Source organism: Ursus maritimus, unplaced genomic scaffold, assembly GCF_017311325.1.
Source record: "Ursus maritimus isolate PB19 unplaced genomic scaffold, ASM1731132v1 scaffold_15, whole genome shotgun sequence".
Lineage (NCBI taxonomy): Eukaryota > Metazoa > Chordata > Mammalia > Carnivora > Ursidae > Ursus > Ursus maritimus.
In genome coordinates this window covers 35,119,782-35,145,193 of record NW_024423897.1, presented here as the reverse complement: position 1 = coordinate 35,145,193, position 25,412 = coordinate 35,119,782, and the positions used below count along the sequence as shown (strand labels likewise).

The 25,412-nt window shown below is 40.4% G+C and overlaps 1 protein-coding gene across 1 annotated transcript in view; it reads right to left on the bottom strand.

Annotated features, from left to right (window-relative positions):
* Positions 1-848: 848 nt before the first annotated feature.
* The window catches only part of CPLANE1 (ciliogenesis and planar polarity effector 1), a 130,693-nt gene continuing 106,129 nt past the window's right edge, over positions 849-25,412 (bottom strand). The window contains exons 45-54 of the mRNA XM_040630494.1: positions 22,676-22,706; positions 21,797-21,928; positions 12,218-12,383; positions 10,034-10,092; positions 9,408-9,575; positions 8,542-8,654; positions 5,204-5,293; positions 3,182-3,295; positions 2,222-2,397; positions 849-1,820 (exon numbers count right to left, since the gene is read on the bottom strand). Of these exons, the coding sequence (XP_040486428.1) occupies positions 1,653-1,820; positions 2,222-2,397; positions 3,182-3,295; positions 5,204-5,293; positions 8,542-8,654; positions 9,408-9,575; positions 10,034-10,092; positions 12,218-12,383; positions 21,797-21,928; positions 22,676-22,706 (1,217 nt within the window). The 3' untranslated portion in view covers positions 849-1,652. The remainder of the gene's footprint in view (positions 1,821-2,221; positions 2,398-3,181; positions 3,296-5,203; positions 5,294-8,541; positions 8,655-9,407; positions 9,576-10,033; positions 10,093-12,217; positions 12,384-21,796; positions 21,929-22,675; positions 22,707-25,412) is intronic.

Here is a 25,412-nt window from a genome sequence, read left to right as displayed (position 1 = left end):
AAAAAAAAAATGCCCTTCAATAATGAGGGTAAAATCTATCGTTCAGTCAATGAAACCTGAGAGAATTGCCAGAAGATCTGTACTATAAGAAAAGTTAATGATCTTCAGGCTGAAGGGAAATACTAGATAGAAATTTGGATCTACAGGAAGAAATGAAAAAGCACTAGAAATATTTGCCTTAAAAGACAACTGAATGTTTAAATCAGAACAGAAGCAGGCAGGTAAAAGGGATTATACTATTGTAAAACCCCTTTATTTCTGAAGTGCTGTGTAATAATGTCTAGTTGGTAAGTAAAGGGTTCACATTGTTAGCTCCAAAGCAGTCCTCAAACCCTATGCTCACAAAAATTATTTAGGGTCCTAAAGAGCTTTTGTTTGTGTGGGTATGTCTGTAAATATTTATCATGTTAGAAATTAAAGCTGAGGAAATTGTTTAAATATTTTTAATTACAGTGACCCACTCGGTGTTTTATTTTTTAGAGAGTGTGCGCACACGCTCGCAAGCAGGGGAGGGGCCGAGGGAGAGCGAGAATCTTAAGCAGACTCCGTGTCCAGCTGCAGAGCCCAACATGGGGCTCAATCTCATGACCTGAGCCGAAACCAAGAGTCGGACACTTTACCAACTGAGCCACCCATGTACCTCCCATTCACTGTTTATAACACATATTTACAAAAGTATTTTCCAAAACAAAACTTAGAAGAGTGGCACTGTTTTATAGTTTTACAAATCTCTTGAATGTTTGGCTTTATGGAAGATGTGGAATTCTCATACGTGCTTCTGCGCTCAGCCTGCTGTGGGATGTTGTTCTGGCTGAAGGACAGGAAAACAACCCGGCCCCACACAGGTATGTCGTTGGAAGAGGAAGCATATTTAATAGCTTTTTTAGACAACAGTATTCTTTCATACTATACCAAAAATTGACAAACGAGTGAAGGTTTTTAGTTTCTTCTTCTACTATTATTTGGGGGCAACACCAGAAATTGCCCAGGTCTCCACACCATGGTCTTTACAAAGTTAAGACGAGCCTTCCAAAGTCAGGAATCCTATTTCCCTCTCAAAGCATCTTCACTGTTTCTTTCTCTGAGGCTTTGCGGGCTGCAGGGCACAGGACAGGTCTGGCTTATTTGCAAGTCCAGCATTACTGGAAGGTGGCTGGTTTCTTTTCACTCCGGAGCCAGGCCTGCCCGGTGAACTTTAGGCTGTGCTCTAAAATGGAGTTCAGTATTGAATCTCAGAGTGAGATTGACTTTCTTCTTCTCCTCAATGAAAGATTCTTTTATCCATATAAGGTTGTTTCTCAAAACTCAGGGGGTAGTAAAGGAGGAGACAAAAGAGATTTTTATTGAAAGTAACAAATGTTATGTAAACTTGACTTGAAAGGTACTTTTCATCATTCAAAAAACTGTCTAAAGATAAGTCAAATGCAAAAGCATATAACAGATCTATAGGTAACCCTTTACCCATGAAGGCATAATTATTGAGAAGTGTTTATTTTCCCTCTTGAAAAGGCTAATCTGGGTAATAATATGGCTGCAGGTGGTATATTCACATTGCTTCCTTCGCTGCTTCTCTCTCTTAAACACACACATCTTTCAGAACTACTGTCACTGAGGTGCCGGCCTTTGCTTGGCAACAGAATGATGCTCGGGTCTTACAGGTCCAAGGCCCAGTGGACAGACAGGCTCTTGTCCTCTACACCGGCCACCATGTCTTCAATGGCATTCCAGTCCAGCTTGCTGAGGATGCTGCCAGTGCTCTCAGACACACTGTCCGGGCCACGGAAAGGAGGCTCTAGCTCTTCTTCGGCAGCTGACAGGTCCTACCAAATTAAGAAAGGCAGTAAGTAAGTGGTGGTCTGGGCCTGAGAAAAAAATAAATGGAACATGAACTGAGCTTTCCAAAGATTCTAGAGTTGCTCATCCACCAACTGGTGAAGCAGAGCAGGGCGGTGACCGCCCAGCACATGCGGGTGGACGATGGGCCGAACGTCCTCGGACACGATGGATGTTTATGCTCGTAGTACAATCGTCTGCTCTTACTTTCTTGTTAGTCTTTAGTTGAAAGGAAAATACAAATTCAAGGAAAACGCTCAAAGAGTATAGATGCTCTGAATCACTACTTCAATCTTACAGGATCTCCACATCCCACAGAAAGCAGTAAGCAACGACTGGAGAACACAGAGAAATCACTAGGCCGACTGACATCTGGAACAACGCTCACCTGGAGGAGGGAACTGTGGCTCTCGTGAAGGATTGTTCGGATGTGCGAAGGTACCATCCAGGGACTCACCATGGTCTCCTCTCTCTCGTACTCTATACACACCTGCTTTGATCGAGGTGAAAGCTCAGCACTAATGTGATTTTTTGTACACTGCAGACGACATGGAGCACCGGAACCTTCCAAGGGAAAAGGACAAAGGTACGTGGGACTGATTCATTTATGAGTTCATTTATTCATTCTGACTTTTATCATCAAATCCAAGCAGTCACGTTTTACCTAAAGTTTTTTTTTTATGATCTATTTTTAAGAAATCTCTGCACTCGACATGGGGCTCGAACTCACAACCCCCTGCCAATTGAGCCAGCCAGGCACCCCTTACCTAATAATTGAATCACAAGGTCTGGATATGGTTTTAACAATTTCTGCCCTGTCAGTGTGATAGAAAGAAATTGAATTCTGGCCATCTCTTCATTTTAAAAATAACAGTAGCCTCTAGGACAAGAGAGTCCGGGGAGGAGAGGCCACAGATATAACGGACCTGTGGAGAAGTTCCAACTGCAAAGTTGGGAGAGCAAACACTGTGGCAAAAAAGAAAACAGCCAGTAAAACAGAACCACGTGAGACTGAAGGTTAATAGAGAGACCACCAAGTGGTTAAGCAGTATGATAACCACGAAGGTAGGTCGTCTCTCCAAAGTAGATGGAAACACATGGAGACAGGGTGCTGAGGGAGCTGCTCCGAGAGATCAGGCCGTGAAAGATCAGCAAAGGCTGGAACCACCAACTAATCCCACCCTCACTTCTGCTACAGTTAATTTGGTAACTAGACTTCGATACTCCTCAAATGAACATAATTATTGCCATCTAAAAAGAACGACAAAATCATCACCAAAAATTAAGAAATTAAGGTTAACGGTCCTGCACTTTAGGATAAAGCTTTACCTATGGGGACTCTACATACCTTGAGAGGCTGTCACTGGCTGTCTCTCACCTGGATTTCTGCAGGGATGGCTTTGTAATTTCCTTCTCTTCAGATCCGAGTGCATTTCTCTAGGGTTGGTTCGGGATAGCCAATCTTAAAATACAATATGGAAACAATGCTGTGAAACTGAGCATGTGCAAAGCTTTTCAAGTTTGGGTGTCTGTGCCCCAGTGTGGACAGTGGACGTATTCTAAGGTAAAACAGATCCGTCAAGAAGAAACCCCACCATGGAAACTAGGCTGGCAAGCGAACCAGCTTACCTCGGGGAAGCACTCTCTGTAGGACATTGACCACCGCCACCCAGTTTCTTTATGAAACATACTGCCAAACAATGTCTGTGGAGTCTAGCCTGAGGAATCTGAAACTGAACAGCAAAACTGAATCCGTCCCCTGTACCTCCTCTTGCCCTACCGGTGTCTGATCTTGGGCCATACTCGAGACACGCAGCCGAGCTAGACACTTGGAGTCATACTCCACCTCCTCCTGTCACAGGGCTACCCCTGAACAATGAAAGAAATACTGCTGTTTGCCTTCCTATGGGCAAGGCCTCATGCCAGATCATAATTCACTTCACAAAACCCCGGATCTCTGGGTTTTCATAAATATAGTATCAGCGTCCATATAATTTCAGCTATTTTTAGGGGCAACATTATATTTTGGGGTATTTTATCTGTTAAACTAACATTGCTAGATATTTGTTTAGAAAAGAATAAACTAGCTTTTGGGTACTCCAAACTAGAAAACATTTTACAAAAGATTAATATGGGAGACTTTGAAAGAAAAACAAAGTCTGGGATTATACAATTAGAAGCACAGGAAACGGGGGCGCCTGGGTGGCACAGTGGTTAAGCGTCTGCCTTCGGCTCAGGGCGTGATCCCGGCATTATGGGATCGAGCCCCACATCAGGCTCCTCCGCTGGAAGCGTGCTTCTTCCTCTCCCACTCCCCCTGCGTGTGTTCCCTCTCTTGCTGGCTGTCTCTATCTCTGTCGAATAAATAAATAAAATCTTTAAAAAAAAAAAAAAAACACAGGAAATGCTTCTAGCACTCAAACTGACCCTAGTAATTACAGCTTTGAGGCTTAAGGCATTCAGTGGGGAAAACTGTGGAAAAAGAACCAAAGAGAATTTCTAGGAAATACAGCCATCAACAGTAAAACTTGGCAGGTGAAAGAGCAGATGCAGCTGAAGAGAGAGGCAGTGAACTGGAAGACGGCAGCACTGGAGAGAGGCCGAGGGGCAGGAATAGATTCATTCACGTTTCTCATCATTTTTATACTACATATAATCAGTGTTTGCATTGTGGTCCCTACCAAATGTAGTTATTTCTATAAATCAGGATAATGCCATAGAGCTCACTCAGTTAATGTGAGGATTAAGTGAGATCACGCACAGTGTTAATACAATGCTTGGCATCAGGCGTCACTTCCCTAAGCCTCCCTGGCTTCGGTTGTAAGACAGGGATAACAGTTGCCCTGTCTATCCACCAGGGCCGTTACGGAGAGCTCACAGGAGAATAATGTGAACGGACTTTTAAATGGTGAAGAGTAACATGGGGTGAGGGGTGGGCCGGACTTGATCTTCATTCTTAGGAATTAAGATCATGATCAGTTCCCTCTCTAGAAGATCGGAGCACAGCTGATTTAGAATCCCCAGATTTACAGGTCTGTGTGCGACATGACTCTGTGACAGCGGCCCCCTCTGAATATTTGTTTTTACGTTCAATACTCTGCTAAGCCCGTAATATATGTTCTCACTCTAATAATCCGGATTTTGCAGGTGAGAAAGCTGAGGTTTACACAGATGGGTTAGGAATTTGCCCAAAGCTAAAGAGTAAATGGTGAAATAGGATTCCAAAGACAGCGAACTCTGCAGCCTGTTCACTAAACCGCTGTACCACACAGCCAGAGCCTTCATTCTGAAATCTGTATTTGAAATGTCTAAGTGTGTCTTACGATTTTTAAAAATTTAAGTTGAACTTTATTCTCTATTCCTCCCTTACCTTTTTGGAAGGTAACTGGAGACGGCACAGCCTTTCTCACTGCCGCTTTGGCTCCCCCACCTTTACTCTGTCTGGCAGAAGTAGCAGTTCCTAGAAAAACAGGCCAACTTCTTTAACCTTCTGTAGGCTGCCATGATATTTCACATACCATACTGTACATTCTTTAAGGACAGAAACTTCTGATTAAGATGGGGCCCAATACATGTGATTGATTTAAACCAAGAAAGCAAAACAAAAGTGCAGATGAAGGAAGGGAAAACTCTCCTTTGAAACTTGGTATCTCATAGCACAACCACGGTCCTCTCTCAAACTGGCAAATGCGCCTTGACAACCTCTCTGGCAACTGGAAAAGGCAGCCGCATAAGCCTATTAGCAGTGAACACCTTGACAGAATGCCAAGTTAGATTTTATCAAAACAATGATTAACTAAGGTTTCTTAAATTCCAGGATTAATAACCACTGTTTATGCAAAATGTTTTACTTATTAACTTCAGTACCCCTACGAGGTAGGTTTTAATAACATATTTGAGACACCAAGCGAGCAGCAGAGCTGAGATATGAATGTAGGCCGGGATGATTCCAAAGGCTGGAAATTTTTTTATGCTTTTGATGCCTCTCAGTTACTTATCATATAGCCCTTATATTGTTTTTGATAGAACTAAACATAAAACAAGCAAAAAAGAAAAAAAAAGCAGGAAGATCTCTAAGTATAACAGCTTACAATCAATCAGGGCTGGAGATATTTGCCAGAAACAACACACTAGACAGATAACAACATATAGTCAGACTCAAGTATCTTCAGAAAAACCCCTTCTTTTACAAATGAGCTGCAGTGAACTTAAAAATCTTGATGAGTCCTCACTTCCCCACCTGTGCACTGACTGAACTGCCTCATGTGGGGCCTGGGGATCTGTGTCGCTGACTAGGGGAGGGCCTGGGATCCATCATGCCTGCATTTCTCCCACTGCCGCACAACACTGGGGGATCGAAAGCCTCGGAATGTAGCCAGGGGAAAGGTTGAGTTCTGGGTGCAACCTGGATAGAAGCCAGCATGTTCACCAGCCCCTCCAGTTGCCTTTTTTCCTCTTCTGGGGAAGCTAAGGGACAGGTTAGCTGGGATGACGGCAAGCTACACGTGGTCTTCTCTGACATAGTATAAATACAACAATATCCACCCACTAATATTCCTGAACAGTAGTTTATAAATAGCTATTTTTAGGCAGAAAAGCTAAACAGCCATTTTTTTTCATTTATCCAAGTATTCAATAATCTCATTTGTCCAGTGTGAGTGGTAGTACAAGATAAAGGAGACAGTGTTGCTACCTTCACAAGATTTCGTCTAGCATGGGACAGAAGTTGACAAGTGACTACATGAGACCTGCTGCAGCATGATGGGGGCGGGGGCAGACGACAATAAAGAAACGGTAACCATGGCAGCTGAGGCCGTTGTTGTGGATACTCACAACCACCGGAACCACCAGGCAAGTTAAGTATTAGCCCCCATTTAAAATTCATGACCTCGGTTTAGAAGAACTGAAGAATTAAGATGAGGGATGGCAGACACAGAGGTGAGGCATTCAAGGAAGGGAGACTTTTGAGGAAAGAGCCACCCAGCACAGCCCGTGGCTGGAGAGCAAGCCGGCCGAAGAGATGGGGAAAGAAGGCTAAGAAGGGAGAAGGGGAGCGTGCCTCGAAGGCAGGGAACAAGCTCTGGACTGGTCTGCGTGGGGTGGGGGTCCCAGTGTGCAGGAGCACCTCTTCCAGGACAGTCCAGCAAGGGCGGGGGAGCTGACCAAAGAAGGGCCGAGGCCTCAGCCCAGGTGAGTGCGACGTAACTGTCCAGGCCTAACACTGGACAGATCCAAGACAAAGGCACATTTCCATAGAATCCAAGACTTTTCCATCTGATATTAAGAAAGTTTAAAGTTTAAAATCCTTGCTAATTTTTGGTATTTCTTTTATTTACCTTTAGCAAATGTATCAGGTATAAAATAAACAAAGAAAACATGGTTACTATTTTGAAATTTTAGTTTAAAAAGAGCACTATTGTCTTATTGTAATTTGTTAATCAAGAGCAAAAGCTAATTAAGTTTTATTTAGAGGACTGGAATTTATGGAAATTTCCATTTTGTAAATTGAGGCAGCATAATGAAGCATAGGTTCTAAGTGTGTAGGCTCCAGACCCAGACTGGGTTCAAATCCCAGCTCTGCTACTTCCTAGCTGTCTGATCTCAGGCAATTATTTCAACTTTTTCTGCCTGGGTTTTCTCATCTGTAAAATGGGAACATAATAGCACATGTCTCACAGGGTTGTAATTAAAGAGCTTAAACAGAACCTGGCATATTAGTTTACTACACAGCTAAAAGCTGTGTGTGTTTATACTACATATTAACTACGATTATACATTTTTTTAAGATTTTTTATTTTGAGAGAGAGAGAGTGCGAGCAGGGGGAGGAGCAGAGAGAGAGGGAGAACCCCAAGCAGACACCACACTGAGTGTGGAGCCTGACATGAGGCTCCATCTCATGACTCTGAGATCATGACCTGAGCCGAAAATGCACCTGGGTGGCTCAGTCCATTAGGCATCTGCCTATGGCTCAGGTCATGATCCCAGGGTCCTGGAATCAAGCCCCACGTCAGGCTCCCTGCTCAGCGGGGAGTCTGCTTCTCCTTCTCACTCTCCCTCAGTGCTCTCTCTCTCTCTCTCAAATAAATTTTTTAAATCTTAAAAAAAAAAGCCACTCAACTGACTGATCCACCTAGGCACCCCTATGATTACACATTTTTTAATGTGTAATCATTTCACAAAATAAGAATATTTTACTTTGGTAATCAAAACCCAAATATGGCAAAATTAAAGGAAGGCTAGCAATAAATAACAGATATTATATCTTCAAATGTGGAAAAGGATGTTCGAAAGGTAACAACATGATAGTTCAATATGAGCCTCTTAGTACTCCTCTTCTGTGATGTCCTGGTGTCTGTCTGACATCCTAACATCTATAAGAACTTGATTTGTAAAAATGCCTACCTCTTTAGGCAGACGTGCAAAAGAAACAGATTCCCAAAGAAGTCTTACCTAAATATTGACCGTCCAAACTCTATTATAAAAAGGCCATTCGTTTAAGAAGATTTCTGGGGTCTTCCTATTTCAAAGCGATAGAACAGACAAAATCCCAGCGCAGGTAAGTCTTTATCAATCCTGCAACTTGCATTCTGCTGAAATGAGAACTGCTTTTCACTAAGATTTCATTTTACTAATGACAACCAACTCCGGAGACGAGGAGGTCCAAATTATACAAAATTTAAACTTAAAAAAAAAGCTTAGTGTCTTACCACATGGCCAAGGAGGCCCTTGAGCTTTCCCCTTTCGGATGTAACTTGGTCTGGATATATATCTGAATTTTCCAGGTTGATTTATTGGAATATTGTGACCATACTGATTCTCTCTAAAGTAGAAATTACATAATTATTATATTCTTAGACTCTCTTATCAGTAATGAACTATATTGCAAAAGGCCCAAATTCTAGCTCAGATTAATACATTCACTTGACATTGCTTATTCTGTACCTCAGTGATTTCATGTTATAACAATTCTCAAAAATTAGTCTTCGTGTCTCACACCTTAAACTTCATTTTTTTTTAAAGAAATTGTTTTTGGTTATCTGTCCATTTCAAATTGTCTATGTATTTGGCAGTTGCTTATGTATTTAATACCCTGCTTTATTTTAGAAAAGATTCAAGGGAGTCTCTGGTATTTTGAGTAGACCACAAATTATACACACACAAGTGATCTGATTACATGTGGGTTTGTGTTGGGAAGAGACAGTGGAGAAGAAGTGATAAGCTGGTGGGGACTGTTTCTGCAAGCGTGGAGCCAAGTGGAGAAACAGGGAGAACAGTGAGGAGGCAGATTATAGAAAAGGAGGAAACAGAATTGAACAGATATCAAAATTGTAGTAGGTATGCCGAAGTGCTTTGTCATATCTTAGAGATATAATGACATTTTTATCTTTTTCCTTGGTGATTGTATAAACTTATAAAGACCTCATAGCTATGGGACCATGTTTTTCTTTACTTGATTTTCATATTTCTGAGCAGGGTAGATGCAAATACACTGAACCTGGGTGATGAGAGCACTAAATTCTTCTTATCATGCCTGACATAATCTTGCCAAATGACATGCCAAACTTTGTCTTACCTTCTTGGAGAAAGAGAGTGTTGCTCTCGGGAAATCTGAGCAGTTCTGGGTTTGTTAGGCAAGACTTTCTGTGCAGTTGTTGGTAATTGTACTGATTCAGATAACAGTTCATTCATCAGACTGTATGCTTGTGAGATCCGCCGACTATAGTGGTCAGAGAGTAGCAATCTTCAGACAAAGAATAAAACAGCATTTAATAAAAGTCATTTTCAGTTCATATTTCTAGAGGGAACATAATGTTTAAAGATCACCTAGCATTTGTTTTTTTCAATGCTTTTCAAATGCAAATTCATATTTCAGATTTCTGAAAACCATTAGGTGGAAATTAGTAAAGGCACCTGTAGTTATGGCTTTTTGAGTGTTTTCAAAATGCACATACATATCTGGATTGGGAGAGGGTGGGCAATAGCAGAAATAAAAGTCATGAAAATTCAATGAAATAAACGATATTTGAAAGCAAATTCCTAAAAAGTCTAGTGGAGTCTATTTGCCTTGCAGTTATCACCCATAATTTTCTGTTTATGGACAAAACGGGGCTACTGTGAAGACTAGAGTTTCTCAGGCATTGTCGACGCCTCAGGTGCGCAAACTGGAGAGGATGCTGGGGGTACAGCTACCCAGCTCACCTGTCCTTTTCATTCTTCATCTTCTGTCTCAGCCTGATTTCCCGTGAAGTCATATAAAACTGCATGAGAAATACCTGGTTAGTCCATTAATGTTCAGTTCAAATAATTAAGCCATTGTGATCCATGGAAAACATGAAAATTCACGAATCAATTTTAATAGGTTAAAACATATTTTTGCTATTCAGGAAACAGCGCAAAATGTCATATTTGACAAAGCTTTCTATCCCAAGCACAAAACATGAAAATGTTGAAGCATCACGTAATTAAAATCTAGTTTAATATAAAGTGGAATGCAAAATCCACTTTAGTAGCTAAATTCATGTATTTTCTCAAAAGGAGAGAACTTATCAGCTGAATTTATTTTTTTCTTTTTTAATTTAAATTCAATTAACATATAGTGTCAGCTGCATTTAAGATGGAAAACAAGAACATTTTAAGGATGAAGACATACACTTCATACTCAGTCTTGTGATTAATCTAACAGTGTGCTTGATAAAGCAGAAAGGAGTTAGACCTTTAAAACTATCATTTTGACGTTTTAAAAAGTCTACCAGTAACCTACTGTAGTATGATCACTGTGACTTGTAAACTCTTCAAAACTTAGGCACCATGAGGCAAACTAGCAAGTGTCTTATTCCAGAACATTGAATTACTATTGAGTTACTAATGAAGTCCTTTTACACACAATTGTGTATATAAAAATGTGCACACACAAGTGCATTCACTCTCTGTGGGTTCTACACGGAAGCAGTAACAAAGATCTTATTAATTTCTGATATAAGTTCAAATGAAATTTTTAATTACATTAACCCCTCACTAAACCCATACCTTCACCTAAATAGAAGCTAAAAATAAGCAGGCGTTTGCGTTGTGAAGGAGAGGTCACAAAGTTGATGAACCAAGCAATCCCAGTGCCCTCAGAGTTCATTTGTTCTAAATTTGGACAGAATTCTAACTATCTTGGGTATTTGCTTGGTTGACAGAGAGGGTTATAGCAGAACCCCCCTCCCCCGTGGGGCGGAGGAACACACACATAAACACATGCACTTGAAGATTCTAGTCAGGTACCTCAGTAGCCTTGAAGGTCATTACCGGGTCCTTAACACTCTCCACAAAATGTTCTATTAATTAACATGGGGGCACCTGGGCGGCTCAGTTGGTTTAGCGTCTGACTCTGGATTTGGGCTCAGGTCATGATCTCAGGGTCGTGAGATGGAGCCCCATGTCGGGCTCCATGCCCAACATCTTACTGATTTAAGATTTTCTTTCCCTCTCCCTCTGCCCCTCCCTCCAGCTCCTGTGTGTGTGTGCGCACGCGCGCACGTGTGTGTGCGTTTGCACGTGCACGCATGCGCTCTCTCTTAAAAAAAAAAGGTATATTAACATCAACATGCTTTCTCCAGACACAAGTTCAGTAACGTATGCAATTTACATAATAGTTCGCCTACGTTTGCACCATTTGATGCTTAAATGTAACAGCCTTATCTGGAAAATTCACTTTCATAGAATATGTTTCCCTAATGATGCTGGAAAAAATTAAGTACTATTATATTTTATCTCAAATTACCAAGTAAAAAACTGTAAGTATAATTCAAATGTAATTTTCATGGTAATGTGATTATCAAAGTACCGCTGCTTTATTTCACCTTCTGAAGAATACTGCCTCTGACCGAGCCGTGGTGCTTTCCAGTCAGGGCTCAGGAAATAAATGCTGACAGTTTAGGGGGCACCTGACATGCACGCACACACACCATTGCACCCTTGGTATCTGCCTGGACCACACTCTGTTTTTTGTAGGTAACTCCTGGATGCAAAATTGATTTTTAAAATGGCTTCGCTACACACACAGTCAGTTGTTCAGCTGCCACTGACTCTCACTGGAAATTAAGGAACAGCTCCAGCTGGTTGCCAATCACTCAACCTCTTCACTTGGTTAAAGTTGGCTGGAGCCATAATTAGCCTGCGGAAGAAGAAGGATCTAAGATAGTTCAACAGAGCATGGTTTGTAGAATACCTTGCTATAGTTTGGTTAGGTAATTCACATTTTCTGACAAAGAAAATGGTGACACTTCTGTCTAATAAAAAATGCATCCAAATTACGTTAATCCTTTTCTTGAATATTTGCCAGGGAAAACCTGCACATATTCGGTGCTAATCCCATCGCCCCTGATACTGCACACTTACTGGATTGCTCCTCGGGCAGAAAGGGTCATGTTCTTGCCCTCTCTTCTCTGCCAGCTGGTGTAAGTACTCTGCCATTCGTTCCTTGCGTTTTCTTCTCATCCACACCTGAATTTCTCTTCTTTCCTTCTCAGTTCTTTGTGTTCGTCTACCAGAAGAATGCTGAATTCTGAGAAATTTAGCAGGCAGGGCATCACTTGATTTTACATTTTTTTATGGCTCTAAGTAGCATCACAACTAAATACTGTTTATTGGAAAGGGATTTTTCTTAAAGATTTTTTTAAAGTAATTTCTTCACCCAACATGGGGCTTGAACTCACAATCCTGAGATCAAGAGTCACCTGTGCCACCAACTGAGCCCAGCCAGGCGTCCCTATTTGGAAAAGTTTTTCCCATTCTCAAAAATTAGTACGCATCATGTCTCTTATCAACTTGCTCCAACCTGTTCCCTGAAATCCACTGAAAATGATCTCAGAAAGCTCACCAACAGCCTCTTCATCCTACTGGACTTCTCCATAACATTTAATACAATTGGCTCCTCTTTTCTGTGTTAAACTCTCTCTTACATGGGTCTTATTCTAACTCTGAAAACACTGTGCAGCCTCCTACATTGGCTCCTTTCGTCTCTGCTCACTTCAATATTAATGTCTTTAAAGGTTCTCTTTTGGACTTCTTCACCAATCATCTACTCCTGGACTACCTCAGTCACTTCCAAAACTTATACCAGAGAGATGACTTCTAAACAGCTGCCCTTGGGGAGCTAGCCTCACACTCATGCCCACGCCATACTTCGCATGGGCTGGCCTGAGCTGATGACCGGGCATGGCGGGCATGTTATGGCTGGCCCATTCCTGCAAGACACAGAACTCCTCTGATGGGCAGTGTGGATGGATGTCTCACCACTGACCCAGCTGAAACTTTCCTAGAACACCACACTCTGACATTCCACTTACTCGGCCCTCTCCCCTCCCCCTTCCCTTTCTCCTTCACAGGGTGGGATCACGCCGACATTGTGGTCTGATGGTCCCCCTCACTTCTGTGTTTTCTCCCCTTCCCCCTCACAGGCCTTTCTCCCAATAAATGTCTTGCACATCTAATCCCATCTTGGCTTCTGCTTCTCAGATGATGTGAACTGACACAAGTAGGACTGAAAATGGTCCAAGGAAACAGGTGGTGTGAGACAGGGATTTGGGGCAGACTCATCACCTAACATGAGAGGAGAACATCACCCTAAATGGAAGGTCACTGGTACAAACAATGTGGTTTATACTGAAAACCTGCTTTTCTTTCTGGAAATCTGGATTTGGTATGTGCCAGGAAGAGGCTGCCTACTCAACCAGCCCCCAAGAAAAACTCTGGGCACTGAGCCCCTAAATGAGCCTTCGTGATGGACATTATCTCACATGTGCTGTCACAACCTGCTGCTGGAGGAATTGTGTCGTGTTGGGACCGCACTGGGAGAGGATTCTTAGGAACCTGTGCCTGGTTTCCCTCAGAATTCACTGCATGTGCTCTATTTCCCTTGCTGGTTTTGCTTTGAATCCTCTTGTAATAAATTAAATCTTGAGTATGACTCTCTGAGTTCTGTAAGTCCTCCTGTCAATCAATGAACCAAAAGTGATCCTGGGGACCCCTAACACAGGATCAGATCCACATTGGGACTGCAGTCTGATAGCTGTCCCCATGTCCTCTGGCTCCTGTCCTTTCTCCCTCACAGGTGTTTCTCCAAATAAATCTCAGCTCACCTAAATCTTATTTTGGCATTTGCTTCTGGGATGACCTAAAACTAATGTGCCAATGAATATTACTAAGTGAATATTCTCCTGGCACCTTATAACATATCTGAAACTACATTCTCTATCTTGCCAAAGAAATCACCATCAACTCAGTCATTCAAATAGAAAATTATTCTCATACTCTCCTGACGGCCTCCAGGTTTACTCAAGATTATTATCCTACACTCTCCATTCTCAGCCCCTTCATCTTTAGACTACTGAAGTAAGACCTCCAGTTGGTTCCCATTTCTAGTTTAAAGCCCTTTGCTGACCCCCTTATTGCTTGCAGATAAGGAATGGTTGCCTTTGGCCCCCAATCTACAGCCAGCGCACCCAGCCAGATCCTCTCTCTCCTTCCGAGGCATGAACTCTAGTCACATCTAACTCTCAGCCCATATCTAATCATCACTCCTTTGCATTTTATATTCTTGCTGCCTTGAATACCCTTTCTACTGTTTGTAAGCAACACAAATTTCTATTAGTCCTTTGAAATACAGCTCGAACACCATAACTAGTGAAGCTACTGCCTTTGACTGACTCTCCCCACAAGCTCCCATAGCACACTCATATAATTTGGTCTTACGTCACACTCTTTTTACAGTTCTTTCTCCATTCAAGAGTACAAACCATATTTTTATTCTAAATCTTGATACTTACATTATTGATGAAATATTCATAACATTCATAAGGTTGACTGTCTTATATAAACAAGCCGAGAGGTAGATGTATCCCAAGGAAGCACTAGTAGGAAAGCCAGACTTTATTCTCTCAGGAACCAGTTCTTGGATCAGGACACATTGCAAGGAAAAACATTTTAACCTAATATTCCAGGAAAAGGCTATTTAATATGTATTCTAAGGATTAATATTTATGGCAAAGTACTATGAAGTCTTTAGCTGGGGTGCCTGGGTGGCTCAGTCGGTTAAGTGGCTGACTCTTGATTTTGGCTCAGGTCATGATCTCAGGGTCGTGGGATTAAGCCCCACATCGGGCTCCACACTCAGCACAGAGTCTGCTTGTCCCTCTCCCTCCCCCTCTACCCCTCCCCCCACTTGCATGCATGTGGACACACGCACCCTCTCTCTCTAAAAGTGAATGGATAAATAAAATCTTTTTAAAAATCTTTAATTACTTCTAAAAAGAAAGGATTAAATTTATGTTGCACTTAAAGTGATGAGAACTTCCAGAGAAGTCGGCAGAGTAGGAGAACCCTAAGCTCATCTCATCCCATGGATATGACTAGATAACATTGATATCAGTGTAAATAACCCAGAAAATGATCAAAGACTAGAAGAACGAACTCCATCCATAGCTAAGTGTAGAGAAGACGCCATATCAAAGAGGGCAGGAGGGGTGGAGACACAGGGGCTAAATGGAACCATAGGGACGGTCTGCTGGTGGGAGGGATGCTGTGGGCATGGTGAGGGGAGAGAAATAGACCCTCACACTGAGACGCCCACATAGGAAAGATGAATCCCCATAACTTTTGGCTTCGAAAACCACAGGGATTAAATTTTGCACGTTCTTATAATCAGTAGGACTTAAAAGGTGTAACTTAAAAAATCGGCAGTCTCAGCTCTGGGAGAGCATGGAGAGAGCAACTGAGTCCCTGCCCTTAAAGAGAGAGCATAAGAGACAGCATAGAAGCAGCAGTGTGAAAAATGCCTGGGGCATGGGGGAGGGAGGCTTGTTTACTAATCTCAAAGCATGTGCTAGAGGGGCAGTGATCTTTGGAAGACTTCTCCAAGAACAAAAGAGCTGACAGGCACCATTTCTGTCCCCTGCCCCCCAGCCTAGACACAGAGACACCTGTAGGAATCAGCACAACACTGACACTCTATCTAACTTGCTAACAATGCACCCGCCCCCATGTTTTCCTGCAGACCCATCCCCTCCTGTCAGGATTCCAACTCTCCTCCAATAGCAAACCCACTCAAATCATGATAACACCCACATCCCACCTCAATACTCTCCTGTGGACTCGCCCCCTCCCATATGCTTTTGGCCAGAGCCCATCCAAAACTGTGTCACAAGCCTGGCAATGTACGAGCAGCTCCAACAGGAGCCAACGCCACTCCAAAGTGACTCCTGGCCCAGGGAGAGATAACCACACACAACGATCAGACTGCAGCCCCAGCGGTGGGGTAGAGGCAGACATCTGGTTTGACTACAGGCCCCACCCACCAACAAAAGCTTCTCAGGAGACAACACAGGGAACGTGCCCTGCACTTTGGTGCTACTACGTCTCTGGCAAGCACCTGGTCTGACTCAACTCAAGCCCAAGGTGACCCTAGACTGGCCCACTAACACAGGGACTACACCCTGTCCAAAACAGGCAAAGAAAGCCATTATAGACAACGGGACTGAAGGAAAAAGTGGCTCAGCCACAACATCAGGGCACATGCAACACTCAGAGGAGACACCCCTGAAGTGCCAGTTCTGGTAATCGGGGCAACTGCACTGCAGGGCACTACAAGACCTCTTCTTCAGAAGGCCACTACATTCCAGAGCAGGAGATGTAGCTGACTTCCCTAGCACAGAAATATAGTTATAGAGAGTTAGACAAAATGAGGACACAGAGGAATATGTCCCAAATGAAAGAACAGGACAGAATCACAGAAAGAAACCCACGTGAAATGGACATAGTAATATGACCAAAAGAGAACTTACAATAATGGTCATAAAGATGCTCACTGAAAAAAAAGCGAAGGACATCAGTGCAACCCTTAACAAAGAGATGGAAAACAAAAGAACCAATCAGAGATGAATAATACAATAAATGAAATTAAAAATATACTAGATGCGATGAATAGGAGACTAGAGGAAGTAGAAAAATGGATCAACAACCTGGGGGACAGAGTAATGGAAAGCAATCAAGATGAACAGTTGAGAGAAAAATATAATACAAAATAAAAATAGTCTTAGGCCCTCAGCAACACCAGCAAGTGTAATAACATTTGCATTACACAGATCCCAGAAGGCTAAGACAGAGAAAAGGGAGCAGAAAATTTACTTCAAGAAAATAATATCTGAACATTTCCCGAATCTGGCGAGGGAAACAGAAATTCAGATCCAGAAGGCACAGAAATCCCCCAATAAAATCAACCCAAGGAGGTCCACACCAAGATACAGAGTAATTAAAATGGCAAAAAAATAGTAATAGAGAATTTTATTTTATTTTATTTTTTAATGATTTTTTATTATATTACGTTAGTCACCATACAGTACATCCCCGGTTTCCGATGTAAGGCTTGATGATTCATTAGTTGTGTATAACACCCAGTGCACCATGCAATACGTGCCCTCCTTACTACCCATCACCAGCCTATCCCATTCCCCCACACCCCTCCCCTCTGAAGTCCTCAGTTTGTTTCTCATAGTCCATAGTCTCTCATGTTTCATTCCCCCTTCTGATTACCCCCCCTTTAAAGAGAGAATTTTAAAAAGCAGCAAAAGAAAACAGTTACATACAAGGAAAATCTCACAAACAGCTGATTTTTCAGTAGAAACTGGGCAGGTCAGAAGGCAGTGGAATGATATATTCAAAGTACTGAAAGGAAAAAAACCTGCAGCCAAGAATACTCATCCAGCAAGGCTATCGTTCAGAACGGGAGAGAGAAAAAGTTTCCCAAACAAACGAAAGTTAAAAGAATTCATGACCACTAAACCAGCCCTATAAAAAATGTCAAAGGGGACTCTTCTAGTGGAAAGGAAAAATCGTAAGTAGGAGTAAGAAAAGTAGAAGGAACAAAAATAATAAAAATAAGTATATCTATAAAAATCAGTCAAGGAACTCATGAAATAAAAGGATGTAAAGTATGACACTATACACCTAAAACATGGGAGGTGGGGAGAAGAGCAAAGAATGGGTTCAAACTTAAGCACCCGTCAACTTAATATAGACTGCTATATGCATAAGATGTTATATACAAACTGAATGGTAACTACAAATCAAAAACCGATAATAGATATGCAAAAAAATAAAGAGGGGGCGCCTGGGTGGCACAGCGGTTAAGCGTCTGCCTTCGGCTCAGGGCGTGATCCCGGCATTACGGGATCGAGCCCCACATCAGGCTCCTCTGCTATGAGCCTGCTTCTTCCTCTCCCACTCCCCCTGCTTGTGTTCCCTCTCTCTCTGGCTGTCTCTATCTCTGTCAAATAAATAAATAAAATCTTTAAAAATAAATAAAGAGAAAGGAATCCAAGTATATCATTAAAGAAAGCCAGCAAACCAAAGAGAAGACAGCAAGAGAAGAAAGGAACAGAGAAGCAGCACAAACACAACCATAGCACAAATAACAAAATGGTAATAAGTACATACCTATCAATAATTACTTTGAATATAAATGGGCTAAACAAATTGGACAACCTACAAGAATTCTTCCTAGAAACATATAATCTCCCAAAACTGAAGCAGGAAGAAATAGAAATTTTTTTTTTTAAAGATTTTATTTATTTATTTGACAGAGATAGAGACAGCCAGCGAGAGAGGGAACACAAGCAGGGGGAGTGGGAGAGGAAGAAGCAGGCTCATAGCGGAGGAGCCTGATGTGGGGCTCGATCCCATAACGCTGGGATCACGCCCTGAGCCGAAGGCAGACGCTTAACCGCTGTGCCACCCAGGCGCCCCAGGAAGAAATAGAAAATTTGAACAGACTGATCACCAGCATGAAACTGAATCCATAATCAAAGAACTTACAACAAACAAGTCCAGGACAAGAGAGCTTCACAGATGAATTTTACCACACATGCACAGAAAAGTTAATATCTATTCTTCCCAAACTATTCCAAAAAATAGAAGAGGAAGGAAAGCTTCCAAATTAATTCTACAAGGCCAGCATTACCTCAATACCAAAACCAGATAAAGACACAAGAAAGAAAGAAAAGAAAAGAAAAGAAAAAAGAAAAAAGAAAAGAAAAGAAAAGAAAAGAAAAGAAAAGGAAAGAAAGAAAGAAAGAAAGAACGAACGAACGAACTACTGGGCTACCTGGGTGGCTCAGTTGGTTAAACATCTGACTCTTGATTTCAGGTCAGGTCATGATCTCAGGGGTTGTGAGAATGAGTTCTGCATTGGGCTCCATGCTTAGCGGGGAGTCTGCTTGACATTCTCTCCCTCCCTCCCCCCCAAGCTCTCTCTCTAAAATAATAAATAAATCTTTTTAAAAAAAGAGAGAGAACTACAGGCAAATATCTCTGATGAACACAGATGCAAAAATCCTCAACAAAATATTAGCAAACCAAATTAATAGTACATTAAAAAAATCATTCACCAAAAGCATTTGACAAAGTACAACGTCCATGCATGACAAAAACCTTCAATGAAGTAGGTTTAAAGGGTACATACCTCAACATAATAAAGGCCATATATGAAAAACCCACAGTTAATGTCATACTCAATAGTAAAAAAAAAAAAAAAAAAAAAAAACCAAAAAACTTGACAGCTTTCCCCTAAGATCAGAACAAGACAAGGATGTCTACTCTCACCATTTGCAGTCAACATAGTACTGGAAGTCCTAGCCACACAATCAGACAAGAAAAAGGGAAAAAAATGCATCCAAATTGGTAAGGAAGAAATAAAACTTTCATTATTTGCAGATGACATAATACTATACATAGGAAACCCTAAAGACTCACCAAAAAACTAGAATAATTGAATTCAGTAAGGTGCAGAACACAAAATCAATATACAGAAATTCATTATATTTCTATACACTAATAATGAAGTAGCAGAAAAAGAAATTAATAAAACAATCCCATTTACAATTACACCAAAAATAATAAAATACCTAGGAATAAATCTCACCAAGGAGGTGAAAGACCTGTATTCTGAAAACTATAAAACACTGATGAAAGAAATTGAAGATGACACAAACAAATGGAAAGATATTCCATGTTCACGGATTGGGAGAACAAATATTGTTAAAATGTCCATACTACCCAAAGCAATCTACAGATTTAGTGCAAACCCTATCAAAATACCAACAGCATTTTTCAGAAATAACCCCACAATGTGTATGGAACCACAAAAGACTCCAAGTAGCCAAAGCAATCTTGAAAAAGTACAAAGGTGGAGGTATCACAATACCAGATTTCAAGATATACCACAACGCTGCAGTAATCAAAACAGTATGGCACTGGCACAAAAACAACCACATAGCTCAATAGAACAGAACAGAGAGCCCAGAAATAAACACACTATTATATGGTCAATTAATCATTGGCAAATCAGGAAAGAATATGCAATGGGAAAAGATGGTTGCTTCAACAAATGGTGCTAGGAAAACTGGACAGCAACATGCAAAACAATGAAACTGGACCACTTCCTTACACCCAACAGAAAAATAAATTAAAAATGGATTAAGGACCCAAATGGGAGACCTGAAACCATAAAAATTCTAGAAGACAGTACAGGCAGTAATTTCTCAGACACTGGTTATAGCAACATTTTTCTACATGTCTTCCGAGGCAAGGGTAACAAAAGCAAAAATAAACTATTGGAACTACATCAAAATACAAAGCTTCTGCACAGCAAAGGAAACAATCAACAAAACTAAAAGACAACCTACTGAATGGGAAAACATATTTGCAAATGACATATCCAATAAAGGGTTAGTATCCAAAATATATAAAGAACTTACACAACTCAACACCAAAAAACCCCAAATAATCCAATTAAAAAATGGGCAGAAGGCATGAACAGACATTTCTCCAAAGAAGACATCCAGATGGCCAAGAGACACATGAAAAGGTGCTCGACGTCACTCATCATCAGGCAAATGCAAATCAAAGCCACAATAAGATATCACCTCACACCTGTCGGAATGGCTAAAATAAAAAACAAGAAACAAGTGTTGGTGAGGATGTGGAGAAAAAGGAATCCTTGTGCACTGTTGGTGGGAATGCAGACTGGTGCAGCCACTCTGGAAAACAGTATGAAGATTCCTCAAAAAGTTAAAAATAAAACTACCCTATGATCCAGTAATTCCATTACTAGTTGTTTTCCTAAAGAATACAAAAACACTAATTCGAAGGGATATATCCACTCCAATGTTTACTGCATTATTTACAATAGCCAAATTATGGAAGCAGCCCAGGTGTTCGTTGATAGTTGAATGGATAAAGAAGTGGGGTACATATACCATGGAATATTACTCAGCCATAAAGATGAATGAAATCTTGCCATTTGCAACAACATGGATGGAGCTAGAGAGCATACTGCTAAGCGAAATAAGTCAGAGAAAGACAAATAAATACCATATGATTTCACTCATACAAACAACGAAACAAATGAACAAAAAAGAAAAGAGAAAAACCAAAAAAACAGACTCTTAACTATAGAGAACAAACAAATGGTTATCAGAGGGGAGGTGGGTGAGGGGTGGGTAAAACAGGTGAAGGGGATTAGGAGTGCATTTGTCTTGATGAGCGCCGAGTAAAGTATAGAACTGTTGAATCACTATTTTGTACTCCTGAAACTAATACAACACTTTATGTTAACTATACTGAAATTTTTAAAAATCTCAAAATAAATAAATAAAAGATAAAGGACAACAAAAATAAGATAAAGTAATGAGACCTCGGGAAAACTCCCAGGATACAGATGTGCTGCTATATGAAATACACCAGTCTCTCTACTGTTGGGGAAGGGGACAAGTGACACATAAACATCACAAAAAGTATTTAAGAAGAAAAAAACCTAAGTTTTGTATTTGTTCCATAAAAATCACATTAAAATATAGCCAATTTTGAATATTCTTGAACCATAAACATTTTAAATGGGTTAAAAATCAATTATTCAAAGATTACCTGGAGATATTCTTAGCTTGTTGTTCTGTTAAACCGAGCTCCTCACTGGAAACTCCATCTTTTGTTATAAGGTCCTCAATAATGTCTGCAACATCAGTTAATCCAGTCATCTGGAGTGGATCTACTGAAATGCTTCATTTTCAAATGCAATTTGAGAAATATAAGTCAGTATCTACAATTTAATTACATTAAGCAAAAATTAACATATAAAGTTTAAAAAATGAACGTGTAAAGCTATGTCCTCTAAGAGCATAAATGAACACAAAAATAATAAACACAGATCTAATGTTCCTTCTATTTTCCAGTAATCCTCAGCGCAGAAGTCTAATCATCAGTAATTGATGACTTCTTACATGCTCTTAAAAAAGTGAATACTGGGGCGCCTGGATGGCTCAGTCGTTAAGCGTCTGCCTTCGGCTCAGGGCGTGATCCCGGCGTTCTGGGATCGAGCCCCACCTCAGGCTCCTCTGCTGGGAGCCTGCTTCTTCCTCTCCCACTCCCCCTGCTTGTGTTCCCTCTCTCGCTGGCTGTCTCTCTCTGTCAAATAAATAAATAAATAAAATCTTTAAAAAAAAAAAGTGAATATAAGGCTCAGGAGATAACCTCTACCTGTCCTGCCTGCTGAATTCACACGCAATAAAAGATGCAGTAGACTCAGTCTACTGCATTCTAGTTACCTATGCTAAAACAGTAAAAGATATAAGAAAGCAATCCTCAGCTTCTTAAAACACTCAGTTCCCAATGAGAATTATATTCCTTTGCATCCATGAAAAAATCTGTAGTATAGAGCTCACATACACATGAACAACAAAATTTCCAAAACACACAGTTTATACCCAACCTTAAGTAAACCTGTGAATTAATTCTTAAGATAGTTACCTCTCAAATAACTCATCACTGTTATTCACACCTTAAAAGAAAAGAAACATTATTAATAAAAATTTGGGGTCAGTAATTTTTTTCTACTCTCATTTATTAACCTGATTTAGAAATTATACAATCAGAAATTAAAATATTTTTAGGGGTGCCTGGGTGGCTCAGTTGGTTAAGCATCTGCCTTCAGCTTGGGTCATGATCCCAGGGTCTTGGGATCGAATCCCACATCAGGATCCTTGCTCAGTGAGGAGCCTGTTCTCTCTCTGCCTGCCGCTCCCCCTGCTTGTGCTCTCTCTCTCTCACAAATAAAATCTTAAAAAATAAATAAAAATAAATATTTTTAAACCTCCAAATAGGTTTAAAAATACACACACACACACACACACACACACACACACATATATGTAACCTATTTATCCTCCTCTTAAATATGCTATTTGGTAGTGAATACTCTGCATTTTCAGATTATTACTCTTCTATCCAGAGTACTCTGAATACTTTAGGAAGTACAGTCCTTCTTTGCTTAGTACACAGATTAAAATACTGAAGTGCAATTTACTAAAACAACAACAAAAAACAAAAACAAAAATGATCTGATGATCTAAAAGTAATACATTTGGGAAAATATCTAATTTAATTCCAAGAACCCATTACTTGGAAGAACAGGACCCAACGAATAATTTTTAAACCTTGTCCAATATTAACTATATGTCTTTAAAGCAAAACACCTAATTTACTCAATTTTTGATATGTTTAATACTCAGAATTGAGTTATTAAGGAGGAAAGTGTTCTGACATCTCTTTTCAAGAACATTTCCTTGTTAAGATTTTCTTAGACAAATCCACCCTGCCCCAACACTTACTCATCCACGTGTTTTTAATATTAACTTTGCTTTCCTAAGCACATGTCGTTTTGTTTAATTTATTAATCCTCAAATCAAGGATTTTACATTATCTTTGTTCTCAGAGTTAGGGCATTTGTGAGGTTTTAACAGCAATTAATTAAATTTAACTCTTTTTTTTAAAGATATTTTTTATTTTTAAGTAACCTCCACACTCAACGTGGAGCTCGAACCCACAACCATGAGATCAAGAGTCGCATGACCTACCGATCGAGCCAGCCAGGCACCCCTTAAATTTAACTATTAAGAAAAGCCTCAATGACTAAAAGAAAAAAAAATGGTAATGATGTAGGTATAGAGTAATCAGATATAAAAGGTCTGACTACTGAGAAATGAAATTTCTTTTCTGATTCCTTTTATCAAAGGACAGAAAAGTATTATATCCAAATAAATACCTTTAACAGTAGTTACTCAGGAAGATTTGATCCTTACTTCATTTTCAAACCATTTTTGAAACTCTTCCTTTGGGACTGCCTTCACAATTTACTGAGCACAAAAATCAAGTTTATTCCTTTAAAATCACAATTCTTCTTTTTTTTTTTTAATCCAAACAGTGACACTCAGCCTTATTATCTACTCCACTTATCAGAAATGCCTCTGGAAATCTTGTGGCTGTTACTGAAAATCAAATCCATCTTCAGTAAATAAATTATTTGCCACTGTTAAGAACACTCACAAGAATGTGCTAAGAAATGGAAGTCAATTTCAAAAGAGGAAATCTGAGCTGGCTTTGAGCACTGGAAGTAGGGGAGTGACTATCTTTCTAAGATGCCAACTTTGGAAAAGGAAACACCCATTAACTATCTAAATTCTGCACACTAAAAACTAATAATTTGATTTCCTTAATTTACATTAGACATTGAACACTATAGAAAAACATTTTAATTATCCATCTTTATATGTGTTATGACATTTATTCACATTTTTCCTTTCTTGTCTTGCATCCTAACTTAAGAAGCTATTACAATCCTGAATGAATACTTTCAATCTCACTTTTCCTACTCCTTTGTTTTCTTCTTACTTTAACCATTAAAGAGTTTGTCTTTATCCCCATCTAGAAATGATGTTTGATTTCATTTCTCTTATTTTTCTACTTTCTTTTACCATCAGAATTATTAAGTGGTCTATATGTACAGCTTTTTGAGCCTGTCTTTGTCCCCAAACAGCCTTCTAGTCTGGATATTACCTGAAAGTCCCCAAAGTCCTTAACAAATTCTATCTTTATTCTTGACATTCTGGTAGCTTGTGCAACTGTGAGCCGCTCACTTTCTCTTGAAAGCCCCTCACCAGAGTCTGCTTGCCCATCTCCCTCAGGGGGAGGCCCCCAGTACTCTCTCAAGGGTGTCATTTCACAGGCTGCTCTTTGGCATTGTCCCTTTTTCCATGTTCCTTCCTGAAAACAGATGCACTAAGTCTTGACTATATAACTAGGTAAAAGGCTCTTACATCTGTTTTTCAAGCATAAACCTCTCATCAAGTTCCACTTGTTGTCAAAAACTGGGTCCTAAATATGGCCATTTATAAACCCCAACATCACCTTACACTGCTGCATTTGGTCTTAAGGTACTCTAGAGTCTGACATCAGAGCTAGGATATCCTTGCTCCTATAGTCTGACAACACAAAATAGCCATTTAGTTTCTCCTTCTCCTCCTCTTTTATCCACTTAATCAGTGAGTAACGCCAGTTGCCTTCAGAATGTCTCCTGCTTTCCCACAACACTGCCCAGGCCCTTATTATTGCACAGTCGGATGAATCCAACAGCTCACTAAACCAGCTAGGCCTCCATTCTAGTCTTCTCCAAAACCTCCTCATTCCACTTCTCTGCTCAGAATTCTCC